Consider the following 26,842-nt stretch of genomic DNA (forward strand, 5'->3'; position numbering starts at 1 on the left):
TATTATATTTCCACTGAAAGTACCAATTTAAACATATCTTGTTTTGTATAAATTAACTTTTTAGCTTTAACTAGTTTTTAAGACATTGCTACGCCCTTGCAGGGTGACCATGTACCAAATCTCTATGTAACACCTTTTATAACCATGGTTTTTGCAATAAATAAATGAAATGAAATGAAATTATTATCATAATATTGGTAACACACGTCACTAATCGAAGGTCACGTCATGTCATCAGATTCAATCAGGATCCATACAATTTATTTGATTTAAGATTCAATTGTTAGGAGTTACCTCCAAACCTCCATCTATTAGTTGAGACTTGAGATAAGTTGTCTAACAGAAACTCTGCAGTCCTGCTCGATTTTCCAAAGCAGAGGTTCACACTCAGTGTCCTCGCCACAGGACGCGAAAACAGGTGATAGCACGTTGTTAGCGAGGGCCTGTACTGTCGGTGGTAAGGGTTGGGGTCCGTAAGGGGTGGGGTACTCGTTGCACACCTCCACCGTCTGCCTGGCTACCTCTTCGTTGTACCCCACACATTTCTGTTTGCAATCAACAAAATCGTGTTAATAGTGTACGTGCCTGTGTACCCATCAAATATCGTATATATCAAGTGTCGTTTTTATTTATTTTTTTATTTAATAAAATACAGAGTATTCTTACTATATATAATATTTATTATTTGTATCTCCTCGGATTTCACGGGTCTATAAATCCCGGTCTTTGAATAGGCTTGCGTGGGGATATAGATCTAACACGTAGAGGCCCCTTGGAGAGCTTTAATGTCATGTAGAACGCCTGCTGGAACCCGTTCACAGGCGCAACAATAGACACCCATGAACCGGTCGCAGCAGGCATTGGGACTATTGTAGAAAAAGTGAACAGTATACCGGTCTATGGATTGAAGTTTGGGTGGATAATGAGACTGGGCTATTGAAAAGAAGTCCGGACACCTGCCATAACAATGCTAACACACGTTATCGAGGCAGGTGGTGACTTGCCGCTGACTAGATGGGCCCCTGAAACTGCCGTCGTGAAGACGACCAGGAGCAACACCGGTGTGAGCGGCTCAGGGGTGTCGAGAGGTGTGCGCCGCTTTCTACCCAGTGACTGATGTTAACAGCCACTGTGCCAACTCGCGTCTTATGCATCATTCACTTCCACCCCTGGAGCATATAGCTCTTACGACTCCCCTCTGGACGGCCAATGAAGGCAAGCCAGAGCTGAGAGTCATGCGGATCCCCTTGGGGTCCACTCCGACCGACGAAGACTCGCCGGAGACGGAGACCCTGACCGACTCTCTGGAGCACTCGGGTCCGTGGGGTCGTCACTCCCCAACAGCTCGCCACAAGCTGCCCTGCGGGCATATTTATTATTATTATTTTCAGGGGTTTTTTATATCTCAGCATAAGCTGGTAGTTAATGCCAGCTACGGGCCTAAGCCAAGTAGATGACATAAATTATTATTATTATTTGTAATGCAGGCAGGCAGTTTAAACAACTGATAATGCCTGTATCCAGAGTCATAAAGCAAGTTCTCAGTGTTGAGTAGAATTTGCTTTGTGCTTATCTAATTTATTCTTAAACTCATTGACACTTTGGGCCGCTACTACATCCCCTGGGAGTTTGTTCCAAGCGTTGACCACTCTGTTGCTAAAGAAGTGTCTATGAGGATTATTGTAGGACCTGTGAGACACCAGCTTATACTGATGACCTCTCAGACGGTTGTTACTATTGCGTTCTAGCATCTTATGGAAATCTTTAAGGTCGTAGTGTTGGGTTAGTATTTTGTATGTCTCAATCAGATCTCCGCGTTCTCTGCGCTCCTTCAAGGTTGTGAGCTTTAAGAATTGTAGTCTTTCTTCATAGGACATGTTTTTGAGTTTCTTCGGTATCTTGGTGAAACTACGTTGAACTTGATTTAGGATTCAAGTGTTAGGAGTTACCTCCAAAGTAAACGAACCACATTCGACATTTGCATAGCACCTGTCCCAAGATTCTAAGCATGATGCTTCAATGAGGGCTATCGTTTTTTTGCTCACCAGTTGGCGCCTCTGTTCAATTCAATTTTTCAGGTAGTATGGCTCCATCGATACTGTCGATGATTTCGCCAACGTCAAAGTGGGATCCACGTGGGATCGAATTAATATTTCAGCCAGTGTACGGTAAATAATAAAATAATGGGCCTCTAGGGCTCTAGCCAGACACGGTTAGAAGTAGAAATACCAAATGCTCTTAGAGCACGACGTTGTTCGGTAATTATTGTTGTTATTGTCTCGTAAAACCGATAGCTGGATTTTACGAGAAGCACGTGGACTACCGGCCGTTGACTCCAAAATGGTGGTTAAACACACTTTGAGATTAATTCTCCATTCACTGCACACTACCAAATTATATTACTGTATAATAAAGCTATCGATATTACACTTTAAACAATTTTAATGAGCAACAAACAAAGGAATTAATCACGAGGCTACTATCAAGATGGCGTTCGAACCGGAAGTCCCTTGATGGTGGTCCAAAAGACTAAAGAACAGCTGTCAGTCATTGAAGTGACAAGTGAGTGACATTTGACATTTCGAACTATGGAAAAGACCACCATCTACACTAGCGCCCCTAGCGGCGAATTCATACGCGTTAGCCCTCATTGAACCTCTCCTACTGGCTATAGTGGCTATACAAATGGCACAGAAAGGGAAAACTGCAGCAGCCGAGCGTGTCTGGTGCAGCGTTGCACATTTTAGGTGTTTTAGAGGCGTGTTTATATATTTTTGGAGCGTTGGCTTGTAAAGATGTTTATGAACTCGACTGAACTTACCTCTGATTATACTTTACAGTCCCATTTAGATTACCTGTATATTCCCAGGTAGCAAAATGACGTCAAATGACGTCAGCGACGTCATAATGACGTAATAATGCCGTCATTATGACGTCGCTGACGTCATTTTACGTCATTTTGCTACCTGGGTTGCATTAAGAGCCCATCAACGTGCTCACTAGCGCCACTGCTAAATAATTGTGATTATTTAAATTTAACGATATATATGAATGAACTCAAAACAAAAACGGCCTTTTTAACTTTGGACGCATAGATTGACGAATCCAGCAACGTAAAAACTATTATAATGTAAAATAAAACTATTTGAAAACGGATTATATCGCGTATATTGAATTTATAATACATCCCGACGTTTCGAACCCTTTAATGCGTTCGTGGTCAACGGGTGACGAACGCTGTAAAGGGTTCGAAACGTCGGGATGTATTATAAATTCAATATACGCGATATAATCCGTTTTCATAGTTTTATTTCATGAGTAACTATCGCGGTGACCGAAGACAATATTATTATAATGTATTCAAAAGGTACTAAAATACAAAATACAGTAACGAAAGAAATTTACCGCTTTTTTCTACTGACGGAAATCAGACGGAAATAGCTTGACTATATATAGTTTTTCGGTGGCGAAGTGTTCAATTCTCGGTCGGAATACCAACTCCGGCCCGCTATTCTTAACCTCGTTACCGGTTGCAATTTGGACAGTTCATTAAATTTAATTTGCGTCTAACGAGCAGCCGCAATTAGCACCCACTATTGTGTGTCCGGAAAATTATCTGCCGCTGACTGTACAATGCAAGAGCTGATGGCCTCGGGCGGGAGGCGTGCTTACGAACCGGAGATCACGGGTTCAAGCCCCAGCTCGTACCAATGAGTTTCTTGGAAATTATGTACGAAATATAGCGCCATTCATTGTAGGGAGCGGGGTCTAACATGTCTTATTTTTTTATAGTTCTTGTCACATCACAAAAATGAGAAAATTTTCAAATTTCTATGACATTATGACGTCTAAAATAATACATGCACACTATGCTATCAAACACGTTGCAGAGTTAGCTAAGACGGGCTCTATTACCTTCGTAGGAACAAGTAAACGTTTTAAAAATTAGTTTTTAGAAAAATAAACACTAACATACCAAACTTGTATTCAGTTTTTCCTTTAGATTCTTACGTAATATATATAGGGCCTAATATTCTTATTTTTTTTACATAGGGATGGGAGCGGGTCAAAAACTGCCAAAAATCGTCTTACGTAATAAAACACAAACATAACGCACGCAGACGCAGACCAGACGCAGGTCCTTATTTTAAGTTATAATATTTTTTTTGTGTTTGTGTACGTCTTAATTTAATTTAATCATAATTCATATATTATTATGTAATTCCCGGTGGCCAAATATAATATATGTTTTATTTCCTATAAAAAGGGACCTTATTGTCGATGGCGCTTACGCCATTATTAACGATGCTCCGATATAAATACAATGCCGCGCGACGCTGTGCGGCATAAGCGCCATCGACAATAAGGTCCCTTTTCATAGAAAATGCCCCATATATGGCCACTTTGGCCGTCATTATCTATTTGATGCTGACTATACTATCCATTTCAATTTACATGTAAAACCAACTAATACTCGTAACCAAAGATAGGTACTGTCATAGTAAATTTTGTAACCACAGAAAATTCACTGCCATCTATCGACACACTTTAAAACTAAAAATGAAGATTTATAAAAATACGTTAAAATGTATTTAAATATAGATAAATGATTTTTTTTAATTGCATTAATTATTTTTATGATTTTGACCCATGTTCTTTCACTGATATGCGTTAAAATTGTTAAATAACAAACGATACCGTCAACGCCATCTATACGACAGTAGGCCAAAGCTAGTAGCGCCCTCTGAACGAGACTCAAATTTTCTTGATTTTCGAGGCACGTTTTTTTCTTAGACTGTATCCATCTATTACGGAGTTATATAAGTTAATTAAGTTACTCTATGCTCGTAACTAAACCTGCAAGTAGCTTATGACCAATGAAATCGCGTCACCTTGCATGGAATTTCTATAAATAATGTCCCGATTTCATTGCTGTTTTGAGTATGTAGTAGTTGTGCACTTACGTTGGGAATCACTGTCAGTGGTTGGCTGTGCCCGTCACTCATCATCGTAAATCTAGAACCATGGTCCGAAGGTTGATAAGGCATAGGTCTTGGCGGAATCTCTGTATATAATAAAAACACAAATCAGATCTAACAATTTCATATGGTTTTTGACTACGCACACGCTGATTGGTGCAAGCGAATTGAAGTGAAAGTCTCGTGTGATGGCTCCTCTACACGATGGCCCAGCGAGATGGCCATGCGATGGTTATGGCTTCTCTACACGATGACCCAGCGCTGGACCAGCGAGATGGCCAGGCGATGGTTGAGAGCACACACTTTGGAATGAGCCAAGTGTAGATGCGTATACGAAACGCCGCGTGCGGACGAAAAACCGACACCGTGGCCAACCCATCGCCATCCCGCCGCGCCATAAGACACCCGACACCACTACCCTCTGTACACGCTGGCTGGCTTTAGTGGGCCAGTATGATGGCCCATCGCGTAGAGCCATGAGATGCGCGCCAATCACCAAGACGATCGTCAAGGTCGTATCAAAACCATAACAAATTGTTATATCTTAATCAGGCTCAAGGTTCTGTTCTCTGAAAATAGGCCATTATTTATCTATGAAGCAGGTTGAAAGTAATAATTCATTTTGACCCTACTGAGTTCCACTTTTAAGTTTCGATTACATAAATTTCTTTACACCTCCACTGTCCAAACAAGTTACCTCAACAACATACCTAACGGCATTCTAACATTTCTAACCCAGTGTCCTCCAGTTTCATAGGCAGGGTCACTCCTAACAAGTCTAAGAAGCTTTTAAAGCAGTGAATAGATTGCTACGTAACTCCGTGTCATATTTCTCTATTTTTCCATATAATATATCTATGTATGTGTATTAGATAGCAAATAATATATATAGCTACTTACATAATCATAAAAGGTTGACTGGAAGAGAATGCCGTGTAGCATTAAGTCCGCCTTTTGTCACTGTATATTCTTACTGTGCAATAAAGTTTAAAATAAATAAATAAATAATTATAAAACTCAATATACGTATTTATATTAAACACGTACATAAAAATAAAATTAAATACCAGTAATGCATGTTTATTTAATTAAGCTTTTTTAATTGTCTTCGGTTACCGCGATAGTTACTCATGAACACACACGACACATAGACAGCCCAGCACATACTGCAGCATAGACTGTGAGACCGTAGTGTTGGATGATGCTGGACATTCTGATGTTTTGAAAAGATGTGTCCCGCCGAGTTTGTTGCCGGTCCCATATTGGGATACCCTCCTACAATTTAGGAGGGAATTAAATCTTCTCGGGTCCGTGGTGTAGGGTTGGAGCCGGCATAGTTTATTTTTATCGCGTATATATATATATCTTTACTTGAAAAATAATTATAGTGTATAACTAGCCTTATGAACCGATTTTGCATGTACAACCAGCCTTAAAGTTTGTAGTCTATGATTGTTCATTATTTTAGTATGTGGGTATTTTTGCATTTTGTAATTTTTCCTCAGTCACCCGTTGACCACGGACGCTGTAAAGAGTTCGAAACGTCGGGATGTATTATAAATTCAATATACGCGATATAATCCGTTTTCATACTTTTTTAATTGACTAAGTAAACTTTATATTATAAGAAAATTGTTTATCCAAAATCCGATCGCTCTCTAAAATTGTGTCACATATATCACTAACCCTAGCACAGGCCCCGGTCTTTTTGGGCTGTTACTGCACACTATGTCTTTAAACGCTGGCTTAAATTAAAATGTATAATTAGAAATAGTGAAAAGTTTGTTGTATATATTTAATGAATAAAAATATGAAATATGAAATTACCTTACCTATGATAAATTTAACGCATTTTGCTCCCAGTCCTAAATCGACGAGCGTGATTTTAGCGTTTGACACAGCGAGTAGCGCGGCGAGCGCGAGCAGCGAGCGGGTGAGCGGCGACATGGCGGCGGCGGCGGCGAGAGCGGCGACGAGCCGACGAGAATGGAGACATAGCAACGCCGATCCCATTATATTATAGCGTGGCGCATGGGTAGCGAATCGTTTAGGATGATTAAATTCTTCTGATTAAACGATTCGTCTTTAGGAGTAGTTATAAATAATGTTGATTTATTGTGATGAAGTGACAAATGATATCACTAAAGATTTAGCTTAAAGAAGATTAAACAATAGGTAGGAGTTGCTTGTCGATCGCCATCTTGGTGATATTGAGCCGTGATATTTTTTTTGTTTTTGCTCATTAGTTTAAAGTGTAATACTGTTTAAAGTGTAATATTGATAGTCTATTATGCAGTAAAATATGCAGTGTGCGGATAATGAAGAATTAATCTAGATACGAGTTTATCCGCCGTTCTGGCGTCAACGCCAAGTAGCTCCACGTGGCCCTTGTATAGTCCTGGGGCCCATTTCTCGAACGGTATAAGTCTAATATTATTAGTGTGTTGCCATGGTAACCCATACGATTTGACAGTTCGTGGACTAATAATATTAGTCTAATACCGTCCGAGAAATAGACCGACAACGTTGCGCTCTATAAGCATTTGTAATTCCTATTACCAAATCAAAATACGTCGTCATTGGCAAAATCCTTCCTGGACCACAGGATAACCACAAAGACAAAAACACAGAGGGGAAAGCCACATAGGTAATTAGATAACACACAAAAACAATAGGTAATTAATATGGTAAAAACAATAATTAATATGGTAGTCATGTAATCAATGTGCACAGACTTGCGTTTGGGATTGTTTTCAGGGTATACTAGACTAGACTAGTGTCGTATGACATCATCGTAAACTTAGGGCGTGTGAGGGAAGTCAGGTACGGTACAGACCTGGGATATCTGCAAAACAAAAAGTTTACCGAAAAGTTTACACGTTATGAATGGGACGTAATTTAGTAAATTTTTCTATAGGTATTTATTCTCTGCAGGGCTAGCACATGATCGGAGCGAGAATATCTCGCCGCGACATAGACTACCCGTCCCTCTTTAATTCATACAGTTAGTAAAAGACGGGTAGTCTATCTCGCGGCGAGATACTGTCGCGCCAATCATGTGCTCGGTCTACTGAGATCTCATGAATAATATGAAATATAAAATATTATCTTATTGCGATAGGTACTTGCCAAAGTATACCAATTAGAAGGTATAAGACACATTTTACCTAATTATTTATCAAGGAAACAAAAAAAACTACAAATAACATCGAAATGCCGGGATGTGCCCCTAGCCAGCCGTGTTTCAAGTTGAATCGAAGAACTTCGCTCGCTCGTTCGAATATGTGCTAAAGAAATTACAGAATAAGGAAAAGTCAAAGCAGGAAGTCAATAAATAAATGATTTAAGTATGGCGTCTAGAAAAAATCTTGCCGGAACATCAATAAGCAATTGCTTACTTTTGTCTTTTAGGCTTCTGAAACACCTACATTTATTACGTTACGTGTATACTTTGTTTCAAAATATTTATATCAGTACGGTTTCACTCACTATTATTTTTAATCGCTTTTGGCGACATATTTCGCCAAGCACATCCATGTCGCCAAAAGCGATTAAAAATAATAGTGAGTGAAACGATACTGATCTTAATGTTTTGAAGTATGTCTCACGATAGTTTAATTTCGATTATTGTATACTTTGTTTACTTTGTTTGTTCCAAAGTAACTACTTAATACTAATGCCTACTGTATGTATGTACCTACTCGTAGGTACCATGTAATTTTTGCCGCTGTGCTACATGGCTCTCTCTGTATTGTAGTTACGTTTAAAACATTACGGGGTTAGACTCCGACCACACTAACTAATTGTACACTGGCTTGGCATTGAAAATGCATACATACAAAAAATAAAAAAAAATACAAAAAATCTTTATTTAATAAATTAGCAATATATAATGATTTAAAGGGATGGAGCCGCCCAGTAAGCATAAGAATGCCTGTGTCGGGAGACACCGCTCTTCCCTAACTATGTTTTTACACAGAAACAATAACACGACTAATACAATCAATTCTAAATTTAACATGCTAACTATAAACTATAACTATGTAAATAAAGTAACCTAAACTAAACAAACATATAGATTAATCTAACATTTTAGAATTAACATTTATATTACATTAGGAATTAAAAGAAACACAATTTAAACATACACAATTTATACATATCCCATAGGATCGCAATACATAACGCAGAACTTGGAAACATGTATCAGGATCAGGAGTTTAAGGTTATTAATATCAAGATAATTAAAATAATGACAATCTCACAATTCAATTATTTAAACATTTATTTCATACTTTCAACTCACTCAAATCTGCGCTCTTACAACTCTTTAGCGCCTGTAGTCAATTCTGCACACCTGGGTGATATTCCATGAGAGAGGTCCACACTCGGGGTCTTTCTCACAGGAAGCGTATGCGGGTGATAGCACGGTGTCGCCAAGCGCATGCACTTGTGCCGGTGGAAATATTTGGACCGACGGATGGGGGTATTTGTTGCACACGTAAACTATCTGCTTTGAGATATTTCCGTTGCCGGTTGCTGAGCAGAACTGCATCATATAATCAATAAATGTTTAAATCACCTAGCTAGGCGAGAGAAGTCTAAATTTATTCATAAAAACAATTGTTATTATTTTTATAACATCATTATTATTCATTGCAATCTGTACCCAGTCATAGGCATGTATAGAAATAAGAAGAAACTACAAATATTGAAGATAAAAGAGCCAAGAGTTCAAGAAGTTACATTTTCTACTACATATACTATATTATTGAATTATGCTTTAAAATAATATAAAATAGATTAAGTAGACCTTTTTATTTTGTAAAAACTAAATATAATTATTTTTCTCATAGAAACTCGAAAGTATGTCAATGCGTACAACAAGATACTCGCAAAAATACTGTTTTCTTGCTAACATTTAATTAATCTCTACAGTAAGTAACAAAACATACAACAATAAGAAGCGTACAACAAGATACTCGCAAAAATACTGTTTTTTTGCTAACATTTAATCAATCTCTACAGTAAGTAACAAAAGGATAAAATTAAATAAAAAACAAACTACAAATAATTTTAGTTCAAAACTAAAACTAAATCTACCCAAAAAACCCCAATTATAAAAATAATTATGTTTTGTGCATGAACTTACGTTGGGAATATCTTTCAGTACTTCATTATGCCCGTCGGTCTCCAGCATAAAGTTAAAGCTACCGCTAACGTGGTTAATCCTCGGAGGAATGTCTGAAAATAGAAACGCCCTTAAAAAGTAAAAATAAGTATTAATTTTTTTTTAATAATATTTATTTCAAACCGAGACCAAAGCTGGTTACTTTAAAAAAATGTGTAACGAAGTCCATCTAATTTTAAGTCCATTTTATTTCCTACCAAAAAAAACAATACCTTGATATTATTAAGTTTATTTAAAAAATGACTTCGTTACCCATTGTGAATCCTTGGCAAAGTCCTCCACAAAGGGGAGGTGTGGGCGTGACAGTAGCATCAGCGGCGGCGAGCAGCGCGGCGAGTGCGAGCAGCGAGCGGGAGAGCGGCGTCATGGCGGCGGCGGCGGGAATAGCGCGCTAACGCCGCTGACGCCGTTATATTTACTTATAAAGCGTGACTAACATGCATAGTTGACGATTTTTTTACGTTGATTAATCCTATTGATTATGTCCTTATCGTTTCGTGTTTATGTATGAGCGTATTTTTATTTTATCACACGACAATGACACTCAAACTGAACGTTTAAGAAATGTACCCCAGTAGCATTTATACGTCATTATGACGTCAGCGACGTCATTATAACGTAATAATGCCGTCATTAAGACGTCGCTGACGTAATTTAGCTACCTGGGTATTTACCTGTCCTGTTTGTGTAGTTGCGAATTGTAATGTACATTTTCTGGCACAAAGCCTTTAATCCAAGCTTACGCATGCATGATTACTTATACAAATGTAGGTACTGTAATATTTATTTGTTATAATACACGCATATTGATTATTGCTTACTTTAATTTTCTTCCTTATCGTTATAAAGCAGAGCTAATTTGTTCATTTTATATTAAAGATTCTTCACACTTTCTTGTTAGCTAAACGTATGGCTATGAAATAAAGGAAAAACAACGAACCATAAGGGAACCTTACATCTTTGCAATAAGCTATACGAATAGTCAATTGAACAGTTTGAACGATGGTAAATATAACTGTGGTGGCAGCGCAGTGGTGACACTTCTGCCTCTGCCATGTCACCGGTTGCCTGCTCGCTGCTTTCGTTTGTGGCACTCCTCGCTGTTTCCAAAGCCGTCGTTACCCCTGTAGAAGAACACGGACCATGTGCTAAATTCATAATGGGTTAGAACTGTTAATATATATTTAAAAGATATCTACTAGTAATCGAGACTTTGAAACGGTTCGTCTTATCCCAGGTAGCAAAATGATGTCAGCGACGTCATAATGACGGCATTATTACGTCATTACGACGTCGCTGACGTCATTTGACGTCATTTTGCTACCTGGGATAAGAGTCCCTTGAACCTAGCCATCATATATACACGAAGTAAATCTGTCGTTTTAAAACTATTCGTGGGACTGTTAAGTTATTGTGTTTAAAATTTCTGCGGTGTGTGACTGGTTTCAATTCTATATTCAGTAGGTACTTCAAAATTTAATTATGTTATTCTAGACTAAGATCCAATCTAGATAATAAAAAAATAAAAAAAACTAGTTAAACTACTGAATACTATGAATGTATGAATCCTCTGCGGCGGTACAGTCTGATTCAAGTGAAAGGCTATAGGATTATTCCAAAGCCGGGCTTTAAGATTTTTTGCTGGCAATTTGGGAGCTGGCAATAATGTTACGAGTCCACCTTGACCAAATCTTTTATTTGCAGACATTACTTCGGCAAACAGGGACTCCTATAATGGTATTGACGAGGTCAAGTTTCAGTTTGAAGCAAACAAGGATGAAGTACTACACAGTGTTAGAAACGTAAGCGCCTTTTTAGACAATGCAGCAGTGTTTATTAAGCAGTCTCCGATCATAATTACTTCCAAGTATTGTATGATCCTCAAAACCATCGAAACAGGGGGCTTACCGCAAAAAAAGAAAATTGAAATTTCTTTATTTACGTCTCTATCGATCGTCTAGGCAAGAGCGAGAGAGAGGCAGATAACGAAATTTCTATTTTAAGGGCTCGGAATCGGTATTGAAATACCTGTTAATACCGTTCCAAAACCCTTACATTATTTCGGTCATTCAAAACCAAATTGATAGATTAGATTAGACTAGATTAGATTTATTTATTTCATAATACAGATTACATTATTGAATTGAATTTATTTATTTACATTTATAAGCATTACAGTTTAACCAAATCGCTTATAAACTAGCTATTACAAACTACGGTAGCATTTACAAAAACAAATACACACATTGAAACACAATTAATTATTTACAAAAATAGTACATACATATAGGGTTATTAAATAAATTAAATTAATTACATTAAAATCATCATTATTATCATTAATTATTTACATATATCATCATTATAACAAAATAGTAGTCAAACATTATTTCGTCAGGTATTGACTCAGGAATACTGAGAGCTCTCTACCAAAACTACCAACACTATCCGCGAATATGTCGATCTGTGGGGCACGGATGGACAAGACATTCAGAAGCTCTAGTGCCCGAGCCGTGGGCGAATTAGCGGCGCGGCGGGTGCGCGCGGGGCACCCCGCGAAGAGGCGCGCCGGGCGCCGCGCGGGCAGCGCGCTCAGGCCCGGGGGACAGGGACGCCACACCGGGACGAACAGGCCGAGTCTCTCCAGTACACTCGGATTATTTACTGTGTTGTTTATTACACCATAGTAGTGCATTAACAACAACAGTTTCCGCCTTAGCTCCAGTGTGTGAAGCCCCACCATACCCAAGACGAAAAGCGAGGGATACAGGAGAGAGTAATATCCATACTGCCTCTTGTACAGGTGTCGGGCGAATCGTCTTTGGACTCTCTCCACCATTAACTGGTATTTTTCCTCGCTGGGGTCCCACGCTATGGCTCCAAACTCCAACTTACTGCGGACGTAAGCATTGTACAACAATATCGCCACCCTGATGTTTTTAAACTTCGCGGATACCCTCATTATGAACCCGAGCGTTTTCGTAGCGGCTTTACACATCTGTGTTATATGTGTACGAAAGTCGAGCTCCACATCCAGTTTGAGTCCCAAATCAGATATTTCACTGACTCTTCCAAGCGGAACGTCCCGGAGATGGTATGCAGCGTACACTGGTGAACGAGCCCGAGTAAAAGTGATGGTTTTACACTTAGATGCGTTAAATTGCAAGTTGTTAGCATCACTCCAATCTGCAACAGCCCCAATATCTCTCTGCAGTCTGGCACAGTCATCCCGTTCACCAATCTGCATGAAGAGCTTGAGATCATCTGCAAATAACAGGCACCTAGAGTTTCTGACGACCTTCGGTAGATCGTTGATCATCAGTAGAAACAGAGTCGGTCCCAACGTGCTGCCCTGACTAACACCTGATCGGGTGTAATATGGCTGGGACTGATATCCGGACACTGCTACGTACTGACTACGACCGCGTAGGTAATCTGCAAAAAATGCATCAGCCTAGGCGTGAATCCGAACCCAGCCAACTTCTGTAGCAAAACGTCGTTGTCAACCAAATCGAACGCTTTTTTGAAATCAAAGTAGGCCGCGTCAACCTGGAAGCGGTGATCCATGGCTGTAGTCACATAATCTACAAAACACATGTGATTAGTTGTGGTTAATCTACCAGTCCTGAAACCATGTTGAGCGTCATCAAGTTGAGCGGCCGTTTGATTATTGATTCTATTGTTGACAACGGTTTCGAAGACCTTGCCAAAAACTGACAGAACAGCAATGGGCCGATAGTTAGTCACATCGGAACCGACACTGCTTTTGGGTACAGGTGTTACTCTGGTGATTTTCCAGCAAGAAGGATAGGTAGAGTGCTGCAGTGCCAGATTGAATATGTAGAGAAGCGGTTGCTCCAAAACACTAATACAATCGCGGACCAAGAAGGGAGGCACACCGTCCGGGCCCGAGGCAGACCGTGCCCTAAGAGCCCTGACCGCGCGGCGCAGCTCCCGCGCGTCCACGCTGTCGACAGCCACACGCACCGCATCAGCCCCCGTCACGCCACAGCCCGCCGCCTCCTCGGCGTCTAAGCGCGGCGCCTCGCTGTGGAACACAGAGCTGAAATATTCTGCAAACGCGTCTGCCGCCTCCTTCCCGACCACGATTTTACCTTTATACGAGTAGGTACTTTCACGTCTATCCCTCCTTTTGCTCCTGACATAACTCCAAAATTTATTTGGCTCAGCAATAATATCTCGCTCAATGTTTTCGAGGTATCGTCCATATGTAACTTTGATTAACATTTTGACATGTCCCCTGTAGTATTTATAGAGTTCCCTGTTGAACACTTTTCCCGTTTGTTTGTATTTTTTTAGGTGAAAGTGTTTGCTCTGAATATACCTGATAATTTCGGGTGTATACCACGGAGGATAGATATACCGCAAGAGGTCCCTCTTTCTTGGCATTTTATGGGGAACACAGCTAGATATACATTCTTTTAATTTTGTATAGAAAACTTCGGTCGCCAATTCAACGTTACGTGCCTCTAAGACCTCGCCTCCATTATAAATTGCAGGCATGTCAATCTACAAGAATTCATATTATGATCGTCAAAACAGATATACAAGAACATAATCAATAAAATATCAATTCAAAAATTAAATAATTACAGGATACTAGTAGGTATTTCAAAATAATGTCAAGATTTATCTGAACACGAACTAAAAAAAATTGTTCTCTCTCCTTACTGATAAGAAAAAGGAACGAAATTTTGGTTCGTGGAAACGATATAATAGCGATTAAACTCAGAAGTTCTATCTTGTCTCGATTTTTCAATTTAACCAGTTAATTTCGTTCCACAAAAATAAAAGACGAACTACTTGGGTATATAATGGTACCATTGGTACCTATCTCATTACAACAGTTCTTTAACCACTGACCGCAAATGGAAACGTAATCCTTTTCACGCCCGGGTTAAGAGGCCGGTGTCGATTTTAGTCGCAAAAATGTAAAATTGATAGATTTAGTCGGTGAAATTGTACACCTTTTGTTACCTAATTGAAATAACAAGTACTGGTTTCTATTAGCGCATCTTCTTATCTTACCTTTTATCAGATCAATTTGTTGAAAACAGACTCACTAAATTAGTAATGTTTGCTGTTCTGATGGACGTTTAGGTAAACGCGCGTAAAGCACTGATTTTGTCGCTCTTATTTGTAAATTTCGTAAAGTTTGGACGGCTAAACATGGTAATTTTGTATTACACATATCCTGTACTTGACGTATATCAGACTACATTTTTATTATTATGAATTTATGACTTTGAAGTAGTGTAAATGAAAGTTAGACGAAATCAATTTTCTCCAGATATTACTTCAAAACAAGTGACAATTTCTCTAAAAATCGACTAAATTACAACGTAATTTTGATACTTAAACAATCTACAACATTTGTTGAAACTATTCTTATACATCAATTTGTATAAATAAATTAATAACCAATTATTAACCATAAATTTTTGATGAATTTTTAAAAACTGTCCCTTCTTTTCATATATTACCGGTGACGCACGCTTGCGACCTCATTATTAAAAGGCAAGATGAGAAGGCGTGCTAATAGAAACCAATACTTGTTATTTAGATATTACGTAACAAAACGTGTATAATTGTTTGAGCGTTATATGTATTGTTTCAAGTTTTTTATTGATACCTCAAACAGCTCGGTTTAGATTAAAAAAAAAAGAAAACAAAATGGCTATTCTCAATAAAATCTCCATGTTTGCACGTTGAACCAGTTTTGTATCATTTTTTGAATCCAATAAATTGTGCCGGCCCACGAGGTCGGACATGGTCAATCGAACCGGAATTTAATAAAATCAGTGAAAGTTCACCAAGATCACAATGGAAGTCGACTCTTTCATAAAGTTACAACAAAATACAGAAGAGAAGATAGACAAGGCCGCTTCTAACCTCAAAAAATCGCCCAAGGCGCGGATCACCAGTACATATTTAGAAACGAGGTTAGAACTGTTAGATGGCTACTGGAAGTCGTTCGAGAACAACCATCAAGCTATTTTGTTACAATCCGAAGATCTCAACATTACTTATTTCACAAGTGAGAGTTATGACAGAGTAGAAGAAAAATACATCGAATATAAATGTCAATTAAAAGAGGCCTTGGACAAAATCAAACCCCAATCAAACTTGCCGACAATGTTAACACCCACAGTTCACTCACACAATAATCCGCAAAATGAATCCAATGTATCCAGTGCAGTGAAACTACCAAGAATTATTATCCCAGTGTTTTCCGGCAAGTATGCAGAGTGGCCTACTTTTCATGACTTATTCGAATCTGTGATCAATAACAACCAAAGTTTAGCACCTGTGCAAAAGCTCCATTATTTGAAAGGTCATCTGACAGGTGAGGCAGAGCAATTAATACGACACACACCCATAACTGATGCAAATTATGAACAATGTTGGACCTTATTAAAGAAAAGGTACAGCAACACTCGCTACATCTCATCATGCATACTCAACCGATTAACAAGTCAAAAGACCTTATCCGCAGCATCTTCTTATGGAATCAAACAAATATTAGATACAACAAATGAATGTTTAAGTGCTCTCACCAACATGAATATTGACATTTCAACCTGGGATCTCATTATTATCCACCTGATCATACAGAAGCTTGACCAGGAATCCCGGAAACTATGGGAACACAAGATCAGTGAGAATGCAGACACACTACCAACCTTTAGTGAATTTTCAACGTTCCTGGAATCCAGATTCAGAGCATTAGAGTTCCTAGAGCCAAGTAACAAGAGAGAAATAAAACCAAAAGAAACAGATCGACCTAAAGTGTTCAGCGTTACTACATCAGCACCATCAGTGTCCTGTCCATGCTGTGCAGAGGCTCACTTGTTGTATCAATGTAAGCGGTTTAGCCAGGACTCCGTACAACAACGGCGGGACTTTGTCAAAAATAAGGCGTTGTGCTTCAATTGCTTCGGAGTAAAGCATTCTGCAACACAGTGTAAGCGAGATACATCATGTAGGCGCTGCGGCCGTCGTCACCACTCCCTGCTGCATCTGGACAGCGAGCATCCACCTTCAGCGCAGCCAAGCCGAGTCAGTGAAGGGGAAAAGATCCACAGCAAACAGCGTGAAGGCAGCCATGAGAAGTCAGAGCAGAAGGAACCTGTACCTAGCAATATTGTGGCTCATGCGGCTGAAGGTTCTAGTATGCCCAATAGTGAGGTAATGTTAACTACGGCATTAGTTAAGGTAGAAAATAAGGGAATATGTCATACACTTAGGGCATTTCTTGACCAGGGTGCACAATTATCATTTGTGACTGAGCGTACTGTACAATTACTCAAGTTACACAAGATACCTGCAAATGGTAGGGTTGATCCTTCAGGACTGGGCGGGGAGAAAATCCCATTGCCAAAACCAATTAAACACAAGGTTCAATTCAAAATACAATCCACTTGTAGCTCTTTTAGTTGTGTCGTTCAGGCATATGTGGTAAGTCAGGCAACTAATTCCATTCCTTCACAGAAAGTTGAGATTCGTGATTGGCCAGAGTTGAGGGAGTTAAAGATGGCAGATCCAGGATATGACACTCCAGGCCATGTAGACATGTTGCTGGGTGCTGAGGTGTATGGACAGACCCTGACAGATGGTATTGTACGGAATCCGACGTCCACCCTGACAGCACAAAACACCGCGTTGGGCTGGATCCTGTCAGGGAAAACACAAGTGAGTAACCATTCTAATAGCTTTATAACTGCACATATTCTGGATAGCTCCATTAATGACACTCTCCGTAAATTCTGGGAAATTGAAACTGATCAGCCTCGCACCTTGTTGTCTAAGGAGGACCAAGCGTGTGAGGAGCATTATGCATCCACTACAACTAGGGACAGTACCGGTCGCTATGTTGTTAGTCTTCCGTTCCGTGATGAGGATCCATTATGTCAATATGGGGATTCACGGAAAGTGGCTTTAAGGAGATTTCTCTCATTGGAGAAAAAGATGAATAGCAATCCACTCCTAAAGCAGGAATATACCAAAGTGATTAATGAATATTTATCACTAAATCACATGGAACTTATCCAAGACCAGCGGGAAACTGTGAAACCGGGTTGTGTGTACATGCCTTACCATGCCGTGATTCGCAGTGACAAATCCACAACCAAGTTTCGCATGGTTTTCGACTGCTCTTCTAAGGGTGTCAACGGCAGGTCTTTAAATGATGATCTCATGGTTGGTCCACGACTACAACCTGAACTGCGTCATATCATCATGAAATGGCGTATTTATCCAATTTGCTTTATAGCGGATATTATAAAAATGTACAGGCAGGTTAAAGTCGTGGACAAACACACTGATTTCCAACGCCTGCTATGGCGTGAGAGTTCTGATGACATTGTAAAGGATTACAGGATGTTACGTGTAACTTTCGGGGTCTCATCAGCTCCTTATCTTGCAGTCAAAAGTTTACAGCAAGTAGCTAAAGATGATGGTAAAGATTATCCATTGGCTGCAGAAAGGGTGCTGACAGATTTCTATATGGATGATTTCATGAGTGGGTGTGAGACTGAGGATGAAGCTATACAAATCTATTCGGAAATGGTCAGTTTGCTAAGTAAAGCTGGGTTTGAATTACAAAAATGGGCAAGCAATAGCCAAGAATTGATGGAAACAATTTATCCACACCCGGTTACTAGCTCTGATAAAGTCATAAAACTAGATGACATGATCAAAATCCTGGGCTTGTCGTGGAATCATCAGACCGACTCATTTCACTACAAGGTTAACTTACCTTCACAGCCAACCCCCGTCACCAAACGAAACATCTTGTCTGACATATCACGTCTCTTTGATCCACTGGGATGGATTTCTCCAGTCATAATCCGAGCCAAGATATACATGCAAAAACTGTGGGTTTCAGGTCACTCGTGGGACCAGGAAGTAACTTCCGACTTGCTGACGGAGTGGAACGAGTTCCGGGAGCAGCTGCCGGCTCTCAACAGCTTCATCGTGCGAAGATGGGTCGGTATCAGGCAAGACGCGAGTGATATCCAGCTACATGGCTACTGTGACGCCTCCAACGACGCTTACGCAGCAGTCGTATACCTTCGGGTGGTGGATCATGAAGGTAATGTCTCCGTTAATTTAGTCGCAGCCCGAACAAAGGTCAGTCCAATCCGTCAAATCTCCATACCCCGTCTTGAACTTTCCGGGGCAGTACTATTATCCAAACTGCTGGCAGAAGTATCCACTATCCTATCCATTCCAGTCAGTCGCTGTAGGGCGTGGACAGACTCAACTATAGTCCTAGCATGGCTTCAAGGCGAGCCAAACCGATGGACAACGTTTGTTGCCAATCGCGTCACTGAGATTCTATCCATACTAAACAATGATCAGTGGGCGCATGTAGAATCCACCAGTAACCCTGCAGACTGTGCAAGTCGAGGTATGTCACCCTCCGACTTCATCCAATTCGAGTTGTGGGTCCAGGGCCCAGCATGGCTACAAGACCCTAACTACCAGCATCCAACATCCGAGCCAGTATCCACTGAGCTGGAAGCCAAGCCCATGAAAGTACTCGTATGTACAGTTTTATCCCCTGATCAGCCACCCGAAGAGTTGAGTGTTTGGACTAAATACTCATCTTTAACAAAGACGGTAAGAGTAGTAGCTTACTGTCTCAGATTTTGTAAAAAACTGAAAGGAGAATCGTTTCCGTCCTATCTGACCGCAAGAGAGCTCGATAATGCCTTAAAGGTAGGTATCAAAGCAAGTCAATTCTCCGCATTCCCTAGGGAGTTAACTAACTTGAATAATTCTCATCCAATCCCTCGGAGAAGCATTATTTTATCATTGTGTCCCTTCATGGACGAGGATGGCATTATGAGAACTCGAGGTAGGATTGAGCATAGCGATCATTCTTATAATGTTAAGCATCCTATAATAATGCCTCATGACCATCACTTATCGAAGCTGATTGTGAGTGACGCTCACACAAGGACTCTCCACGGTGGTCCCCAACTTACTCTAAATTATGTGAGATCCAAGTTTTTAATTGTTAATGCCAAAAGCTTAATTAGGCATATTTTAAGTAAATGTGTGAGATGCATTAAGTACAAAGCCACCAAAACTCAACCCTTCATGGCTGATTTACCCAGTACCAGGGTTACTGTTGCTCGGGCGTTCCACCGCACAGGGTGCGACTATGCAGGCCCTATAAATATCAGAATATCCAAAGGTAGAGGTTGTAAAAGCTATAAAGGTTACATAGCACTGTTTGTATGTATGGTAACTCGTTGTATCCACCTGGAGGCAGTAAGTTCACTTACCACTGAAGGGTTTTTAGCAGCTTACAGACGGTTCGTTGCACGTCGGGGACCCTGTAAGGAGATCTGGAGCGACAACGGCTCCAACTTTGTCGGTGCATCCAAGGAACTGCGGGTCCTCTTCCAGCAGGGCGAGTCTTCTGTCATGAAAGAGGTCGCCGAGGCCTTAGCGAATGAAGGTACTGAGTGGCATTTTATTCCACCCCGGGCTCCTAATTTCGGCGGACTGTGGGAGGCAGGTGTCGCCTCTACTAAATACCATTTGAAACGAGTCCTAGATGGCATCACTCTCACGTTTGAGGAATTATCGACAGTTTTGGTTCAGGCTGAGGCTTGTCTAAACAGTAGGCCCATGTACCAGCTGCCGTCAAATGAAGTGGACACTAGTCCACTCACCCCGGGACACTTTCTAGTTGGCGAAGCTCTGGTAACCGCTCCAGATCGCAACTATGAAGATTCTCAGATCAGCCCCTTACATAGATGGCAGCTCACCCAGAAGCTCATGCAGCAGTTCTGGCGAAAATGGTCTCAGGAGTACCTAACAACGCTCTATCAGAGGTACAAGTGGACTAAGGTCACCCCGGAGCCACAGGTAGGCGACGTAGTGTTAGTCAAGGAGGATGATCTCCCGCCCTCGAAATGGTTATACGGGTTAGTACAAGAAAAGCACCCTGGTCCAGACAATGTCACTAGAGTCGTTACTTTAAAATGTAAACATTCCAACCTAGTGAGACCTGTTTCCAAATTGATAGTGTTGCCTGTTGCTAACTAGTATTATTTTTTATGTAGTTATTGTTTTTCCTGTATAATTATCTTGCTACTAGTCAGAGCAAGATTAAGATGTTATTAATAATAATAAGTGTTAAGTTCAGTTTAGGTAACCAAAAGGTTCTGCAAAATTCAAATGATTTATACTGTTACCTACTGTATAACTTTAGGTAATTAATTAAGTTCCTACAAGGTTGTTAAGGAAGTTCCTATTAATACTTATAAATTCTACTAGTTACTATAAAAGTGTATTTATTCAAAATGACTGATAGAAAAGAGCGTACTTACTAGTTGTATCAGTATTGTAATAGGTATACTTATCTTGTACGTGTTTTTTAATTTTCATTTATGTTATGATGTGAAAAGGGGTTGTAACCCTGATGATTGATGATACCTACTCACCTTGTACGGGTATATGTAAATGTTAACAAGTGTTTAGCATACAATGTAACTTGCCTTAGTTACACTGTGATCTCTATCTCTATAGATTGTTGTCAAAGTTGTGCATGATCTCTTCATTATAGACTGGTGAACAGTGTATCTTGTATTGTTTTTGGTTTAAATTTTTTAGCTAAAAGTTCAAGTTATATATTGATGTTATCTCAGTTTAGTAATTCTTTTTGTCTTATCTTAGTTTAGTTACTTTAGTACCTAAACCTTGTTCTGTATGTACTTCTATATATTTCTGTATGATGTGATGTCATGGCGGGCGGTAAGAAGAACATACTGTTCTTGGCGGGCGGGATGTTTGAGCGTTATATGTATTGTTTCAAGTTTTTTATTGATACCTCAAACAGCTCGGTTTAGATTAAAAAAAAAAGAAAACAAAATGGCTATTCTCAATAAAATCTCCATGTTTGCACGTTGAACCAGTTTTGTATCATTTTTTGAATCCAATAAATTGTGCCGGCCCACGAGGTCGGACAATAATTTCAACGACTAAATCTATCAATTTAAAAATTTTGCTCCAAAATCGACCACCGCCTCTTAATTAACGAAAGCGATTAGAAGACGGCTTCCGAGCCCTACGTCCAAAACATATCAAACTCGATGGGTATGGTGACAGGTGGCATTTATATAATTTAAAACCTAAAAACGTCAGAAGCTCACAAAATTGTATCGAGATGACATCTGTCAGCGTACACTTCCTGGTTGAAAATTAACGATACGATAGTCATCATCATCAATAATTTAAGAGCCTAGCTCTTGTTGGTGGAGCTATTTCCATGTATCTCTTTTCTGAGCCTTTCGTTTGACCGCCTGATACGACACGACGTTTATCTTTTCCTTTAGTTGGTCCATGTATGTTATTCTTGGTTTCCCTCTCTTCCGCCTTCCTTCTACTTTCCCTTCCACAATATTTTTTATGAATTCGTCGTGTCGTAACAGGTGCCAAACCATCTTCCCTCTTCTGCTCTCAATGATTTACAACAATTATATAACAACGACAGTACTAGTTAAAATTAATTATAGTTTTTGTAAAAAAAATATTAAAAAAATACCGAAGCTTTTTTCTTTTTAGTAATAACATTCGTTTGAAATCGATATGTTCCTGGAATCTCCTATGTTTAAATATGAATAGGCATTCAATAAATTGGGTATATTATAATTATGTTGCAGACCTGCAAACAACTAGGCTCAGAAGTGGCCAAGCAGATAGTGGAGGCATGCGATGAAGACTATATATATCTTGTCTTTTTATTAATTATATAACAATTCAAGTCTTGGAGACCCTTTACATCTCTGGATAATTTGATGATCTTTTTTATTATTATATACATTTAATCTCTGACACCTAGAGACTTTTACATCTCTAAACAATTTTAGTACTTCTGTTATTTGTATAGTTTTTATTAGTTTTTTTTTCTTGTGTAATTTAACATTTATTGTAATATGTAATTATTTTTTGTAATTTTGGGTTAATTTCATTGTTTGTAAAAATTGACATGTAAAAGTGCCCCTGTGGCCTATTTGCTGAATAAATGTTTGATATTTGATATTTTGATATAATATTAAGACAAAGCCTATACTGGCGCCGCTGGGTGCCGAGATACTGTCACCGGTGTATGCGACCTGTGAGGGCGTTCCAGATTGCGGGCACAGTCATCTACGTCACACAAGTGTGCGATCACGTCCCAGGTAGCAAAGTGACGTCAGCGACGTCATAATGACGTAATAATGACGTCATTATGAAGTCACCATGACGTCGCCGACGTCATAATGACGTATAAATGCTACCTGGGATGCTTGCTAAATCAGGTGGCAAAGTGATGTCAGCGACGTCATAATGACGTAATAATGACGTCGCTGATATAAATGCTACCAGGGAAACGTTGATGTATCCACCCCCGTACGGCCAACATTGCATATGGACGCGGGCAAACCACCAACGACATATTAGATCTTAAAATCGTGTATTGACTGGCTTTATTTACATTTGAAAATACAGAAAGTTTTTAGTAAAGTATTCAGACTTTTTTACCCATTGTACCCATGAACTTCTCCTTCTCCTCTTCAGAAACATATTTCATATATAATTCACATAATTTTGTTTATAACTAAATTTATTATAAAACACTCATTTAATGTAACTAAATGTGATTTCTACAACAATAACTACCTAGTTATTGTAACAGAGTAGTTACCTCCTGACTCCTGAGTATGACATTTTGGACACATAATTTTTATATTGTTAGAAGTTTTAGACGACATCCTCATAAATTCTCGTAACTTCCAAAGTGTAGTTTTTTCCAATAGATTTGTGGCGCCTTTTCTAACTGTCATTACCACAAGACTAACAGATGGCGTTAATAGAGCGTGTGCACTGACAATATATGATTGATACAAATAAATAAAATATGAAATAATATATATATATATATATATATATATATATATATATATATATATATAATATGAAATATGAAGCGCCATACGTCATCTACATCGCGCTTACGGAGATCAGTACATATGGTGCTACTTTTTCGCACTAGTGCGGGAATGAGCACTTTTCGTGCATATGTTGAAAGTATAAAGGGCCATATGTACTGTAAAAAGTTGTACTATAGCCGTGCGAAAAGGTAATTCGCAACTCGTGTCGATTTAAAACACTCCCTGCGGTCGTGTTTTAATTTATCGCCACTCGTTTCGAATTTCCTCTTTTCCGCACTTGTATCGTAAATAACTAATAAACTGCCCAGTCTACTTTCTCCTTTTTTATTATAAACTGCCAGTAGGTCACCTATTTCAGTAGAAAGTGACGTATCAAGTAGTAAATATTTAACTAGCCTGTAATTAGAAAGATGTAGATGATCTGTTTGTCTTGATGTAGAATTAAAATCTACATCAAGAACAATGACGTTCGCAAGTCAGCTATTGCTCAGCATCTCCTTGAGTCGGGTACAAATCACTGGATCGAGTTGCATAGTCCCAAGGTCATTTCGACACAACGCCACTATATACCAAGATTGGTAAGAGAAGCCGTTGAAATTCACAAATACAAAAATTTCAATCGTGAAGATGGGTTTAAACTGTCAAATGTGTGGAATCCTGTGATTTGTTTGTGTAAAAAACCAGTGATATCCGAATCAAACACGCGTAGTGACACCGTGAGTGTAGTGTGTTTGGACAGACCAACGAGTGTGAACGCGACCGGACCAACAAGTGTGAATGCGACCGTTGGTAACGTTGAAAGTGAACGCAGCCGACGCGCAAGAATGAGGGTAGACAGAGCGCTGTCTACACAACTTGCTGTTGACACCCACCCGCTATCTTCAGTCACTTGTGAACATGATGCATGTAACTGCGTCGAAATATCGGGAGCTCACAAATAATACAAAAGGTAATCAAGGTCTATATCCCGGTCAATATAAGTCTAGTGAAAATCTACATACTTAGGAGCGGGCTCGGATACCGTTTTGTTTTTCAAACCGTTTTTTCAATCAACCAAGAACGAAATACTTTCGTTTCTGTTTGCGGACGTCTGTTTTTATTGACAAAGTATAATTGAAATTGAAAATCTTTATTTCAAGTCTGTCAGCCCATATTTATGTTAGCTACAGTTCAATTAAATGTTAACGGCATACCGGCATAACGGCTATGCTGAAACAGAGACGACTCCGCTGGCTGGGACTGGGACACGTTCATAGAATGGACCCTGACAGATAGCCACGTGAAGTCATGCTCGGACAGATTGCTGAAGCTAAGAGACCGGTTGGTCGCCCCGTTTTCCGCTTCAAGGATTCATGTAAGTGCGACATGAATGGCTTCAGCATTCCAACTAACCGTTGGGAGGAACCGGAGATGAGACCCGAGTGGCGTCGTAACCTGCGGGAAGGCATGGCAAAGCACGAGCTCTGGTTGGATCACCTTAACCAGAAACGAATTCGCAGAGCTGCTGGACCACCCCAGGAGTCAAGACACATCTGTGATCGGTGCGGCAAGAAGTGCCGATCGGGCATTAGTCTATCTATACAGTCACCGCAGTCGATGTAGACTGTAGACATCTCCTCAAATACCTCTAGTCGCGGCAACTATCATCTGTAAAGATGCTGTGGCCAATGGTGATGATGATGAGTTCAATTAAATGTTATATTAGACGAATACATAATTAAATATAGCATTATAAAATAAATAAAAAAGACATAGGAGAGACGGGCCGAAACATTTCCACCAGATTGTCCGAGCACATACGTAGTATGAAGAACAGGGATAGCCGGGGTTCTGCGGTGACGGAACACGTATTGGATTCGGATTCGACTCACTATATACGTTTCGATAAGGTAACTGTGCTGGCGAAAGAAAAGTTTGTGATTCAGCGAAAAGTACGGGAGGCTATCGAAATTGGTCGTCATCCGAATTTTAACCGTGATTGTGGTTGGTCAGTGCCTCCGAGCTGGAAAACTGTTTTGGGTACTACGTCGGTGGACAGTGTGGACGAACCATTAGCGAATGACGTAGTGAGTGTTGTGTGCAACCCATCATTTGACAATAATGCCGTAAACGAGGGTAGTTTCTCGCCCCCCCTGCCGCCACCGGCGCCCGCGCCGAGTCATCGGGCGCGGAGGGCTGCGGCCCGCAGTCTGCGCCGGTCCGTCACCGTCGACGCAAGCTCCTGATGACGCTCCTCGGTACGAAGTGAAACATGTCGAGCGTTTTCGACTTAAAACACGTGAGTGACCCGTTATTAATATATTTAATAAATAAAAAAGGGTGCTTAATTTAGGATTTTTAGGTATTTGTAAATAATATTCAATTTCATAAATTATTGAAAATCATTTTTTTATTTTCAAGAACATCAAATCTTTCACATAAAATTGATTTTACCTCCAAAAACAATATGCACAGACTACAGAATACACAGACACCGTATAATAAAGCGTTTAAAAGGGTCACCACACATGCAATTTTACTAGTAAAATTTTGCAATGGGAGCAGCACTATTGAATTGTATTCTACGTCATTAGGGTTCCGTACCCAAAGGGTAAAAACGGGACCTTATTACTAAGACTCCGCTGTCCGTCTGTCTGTCCGTCTGTCACCAGGCTGTATCTCGTGATCTGTGATAGCTAGACAGCTGAAATTTTCACAGA

At 39.8% G+C, this 26,842-nt stretch overlaps 3 protein-coding genes across 3 annotated transcripts; 1 reads left to right on the forward strand and 2 right to left on the reverse strand.

Moving 5' to 3' along the window:
* Positions 1-293: 293 nt before the first annotated feature.
* Positions 294-6,992, reverse strand: LOC134740889 (uncharacterized). The gene is made up of 3 exons (XM_063673541.1): positions 6,812-6,992; positions 4,965-5,065; positions 294-545 (listed from the first exon to the last, which is right to left on the reverse strand). The coding sequence occupies exons 1-3, from the start codon at positions 6,990-6,992 to the stop codon at positions 312-314; spliced, it is 516 nt and encodes a 171-aa protein (XP_063529611.1). The 3' UTR covers positions 294-311.
* A 2,270-nt stretch (positions 6,993-9,262) lies between these two features.
* Positions 9,263-10,557, reverse strand: LOC134741115 (uncharacterized). Its single transcript, XM_063673883.1, has 3 exons — positions 10,423-10,557; positions 10,132-10,223; positions 9,263-9,528 (listed from the first exon to the last, which is right to left on the reverse strand). The coding sequence occupies exons 1-3, from the start codon at positions 10,535-10,537 to the stop codon at positions 9,310-9,312; spliced, it is 426 nt and encodes a 141-aa protein (XP_063529953.1). The 5' UTR covers positions 10,538-10,557; the 3' UTR covers positions 9,263-9,309.
* Positions 10,558-11,189: 632 nt separating this feature from the next.
* LOC134740890 (uncharacterized) lies at positions 11,190-25,745 on the forward strand. The gene is made up of 6 exons (XM_063673542.1): positions 11,190-11,333; positions 11,875-11,972; positions 22,872-22,943; positions 23,269-23,390; positions 25,362-25,463; positions 25,523-25,745. The coding sequence occupies exons 1-6, from the start codon at positions 11,225-11,227 to the stop codon at positions 25,743-25,745; spliced, it is 726 nt and encodes a 241-aa protein (XP_063529612.1). The 5' UTR covers positions 11,190-11,224.
* Positions 25,746-26,842: the final 1,097 nt, after the last annotated feature.

Source organism: Cydia strobilella, chromosome 4, assembly GCF_947568885.1.
Source record: "Cydia strobilella chromosome 4, ilCydStro3.1, whole genome shotgun sequence".
In the NCBI taxonomy this organism is placed as follows: domain Eukaryota; kingdom Metazoa; phylum Arthropoda; class Insecta; order Lepidoptera; family Tortricidae; genus Cydia; species Cydia strobilella.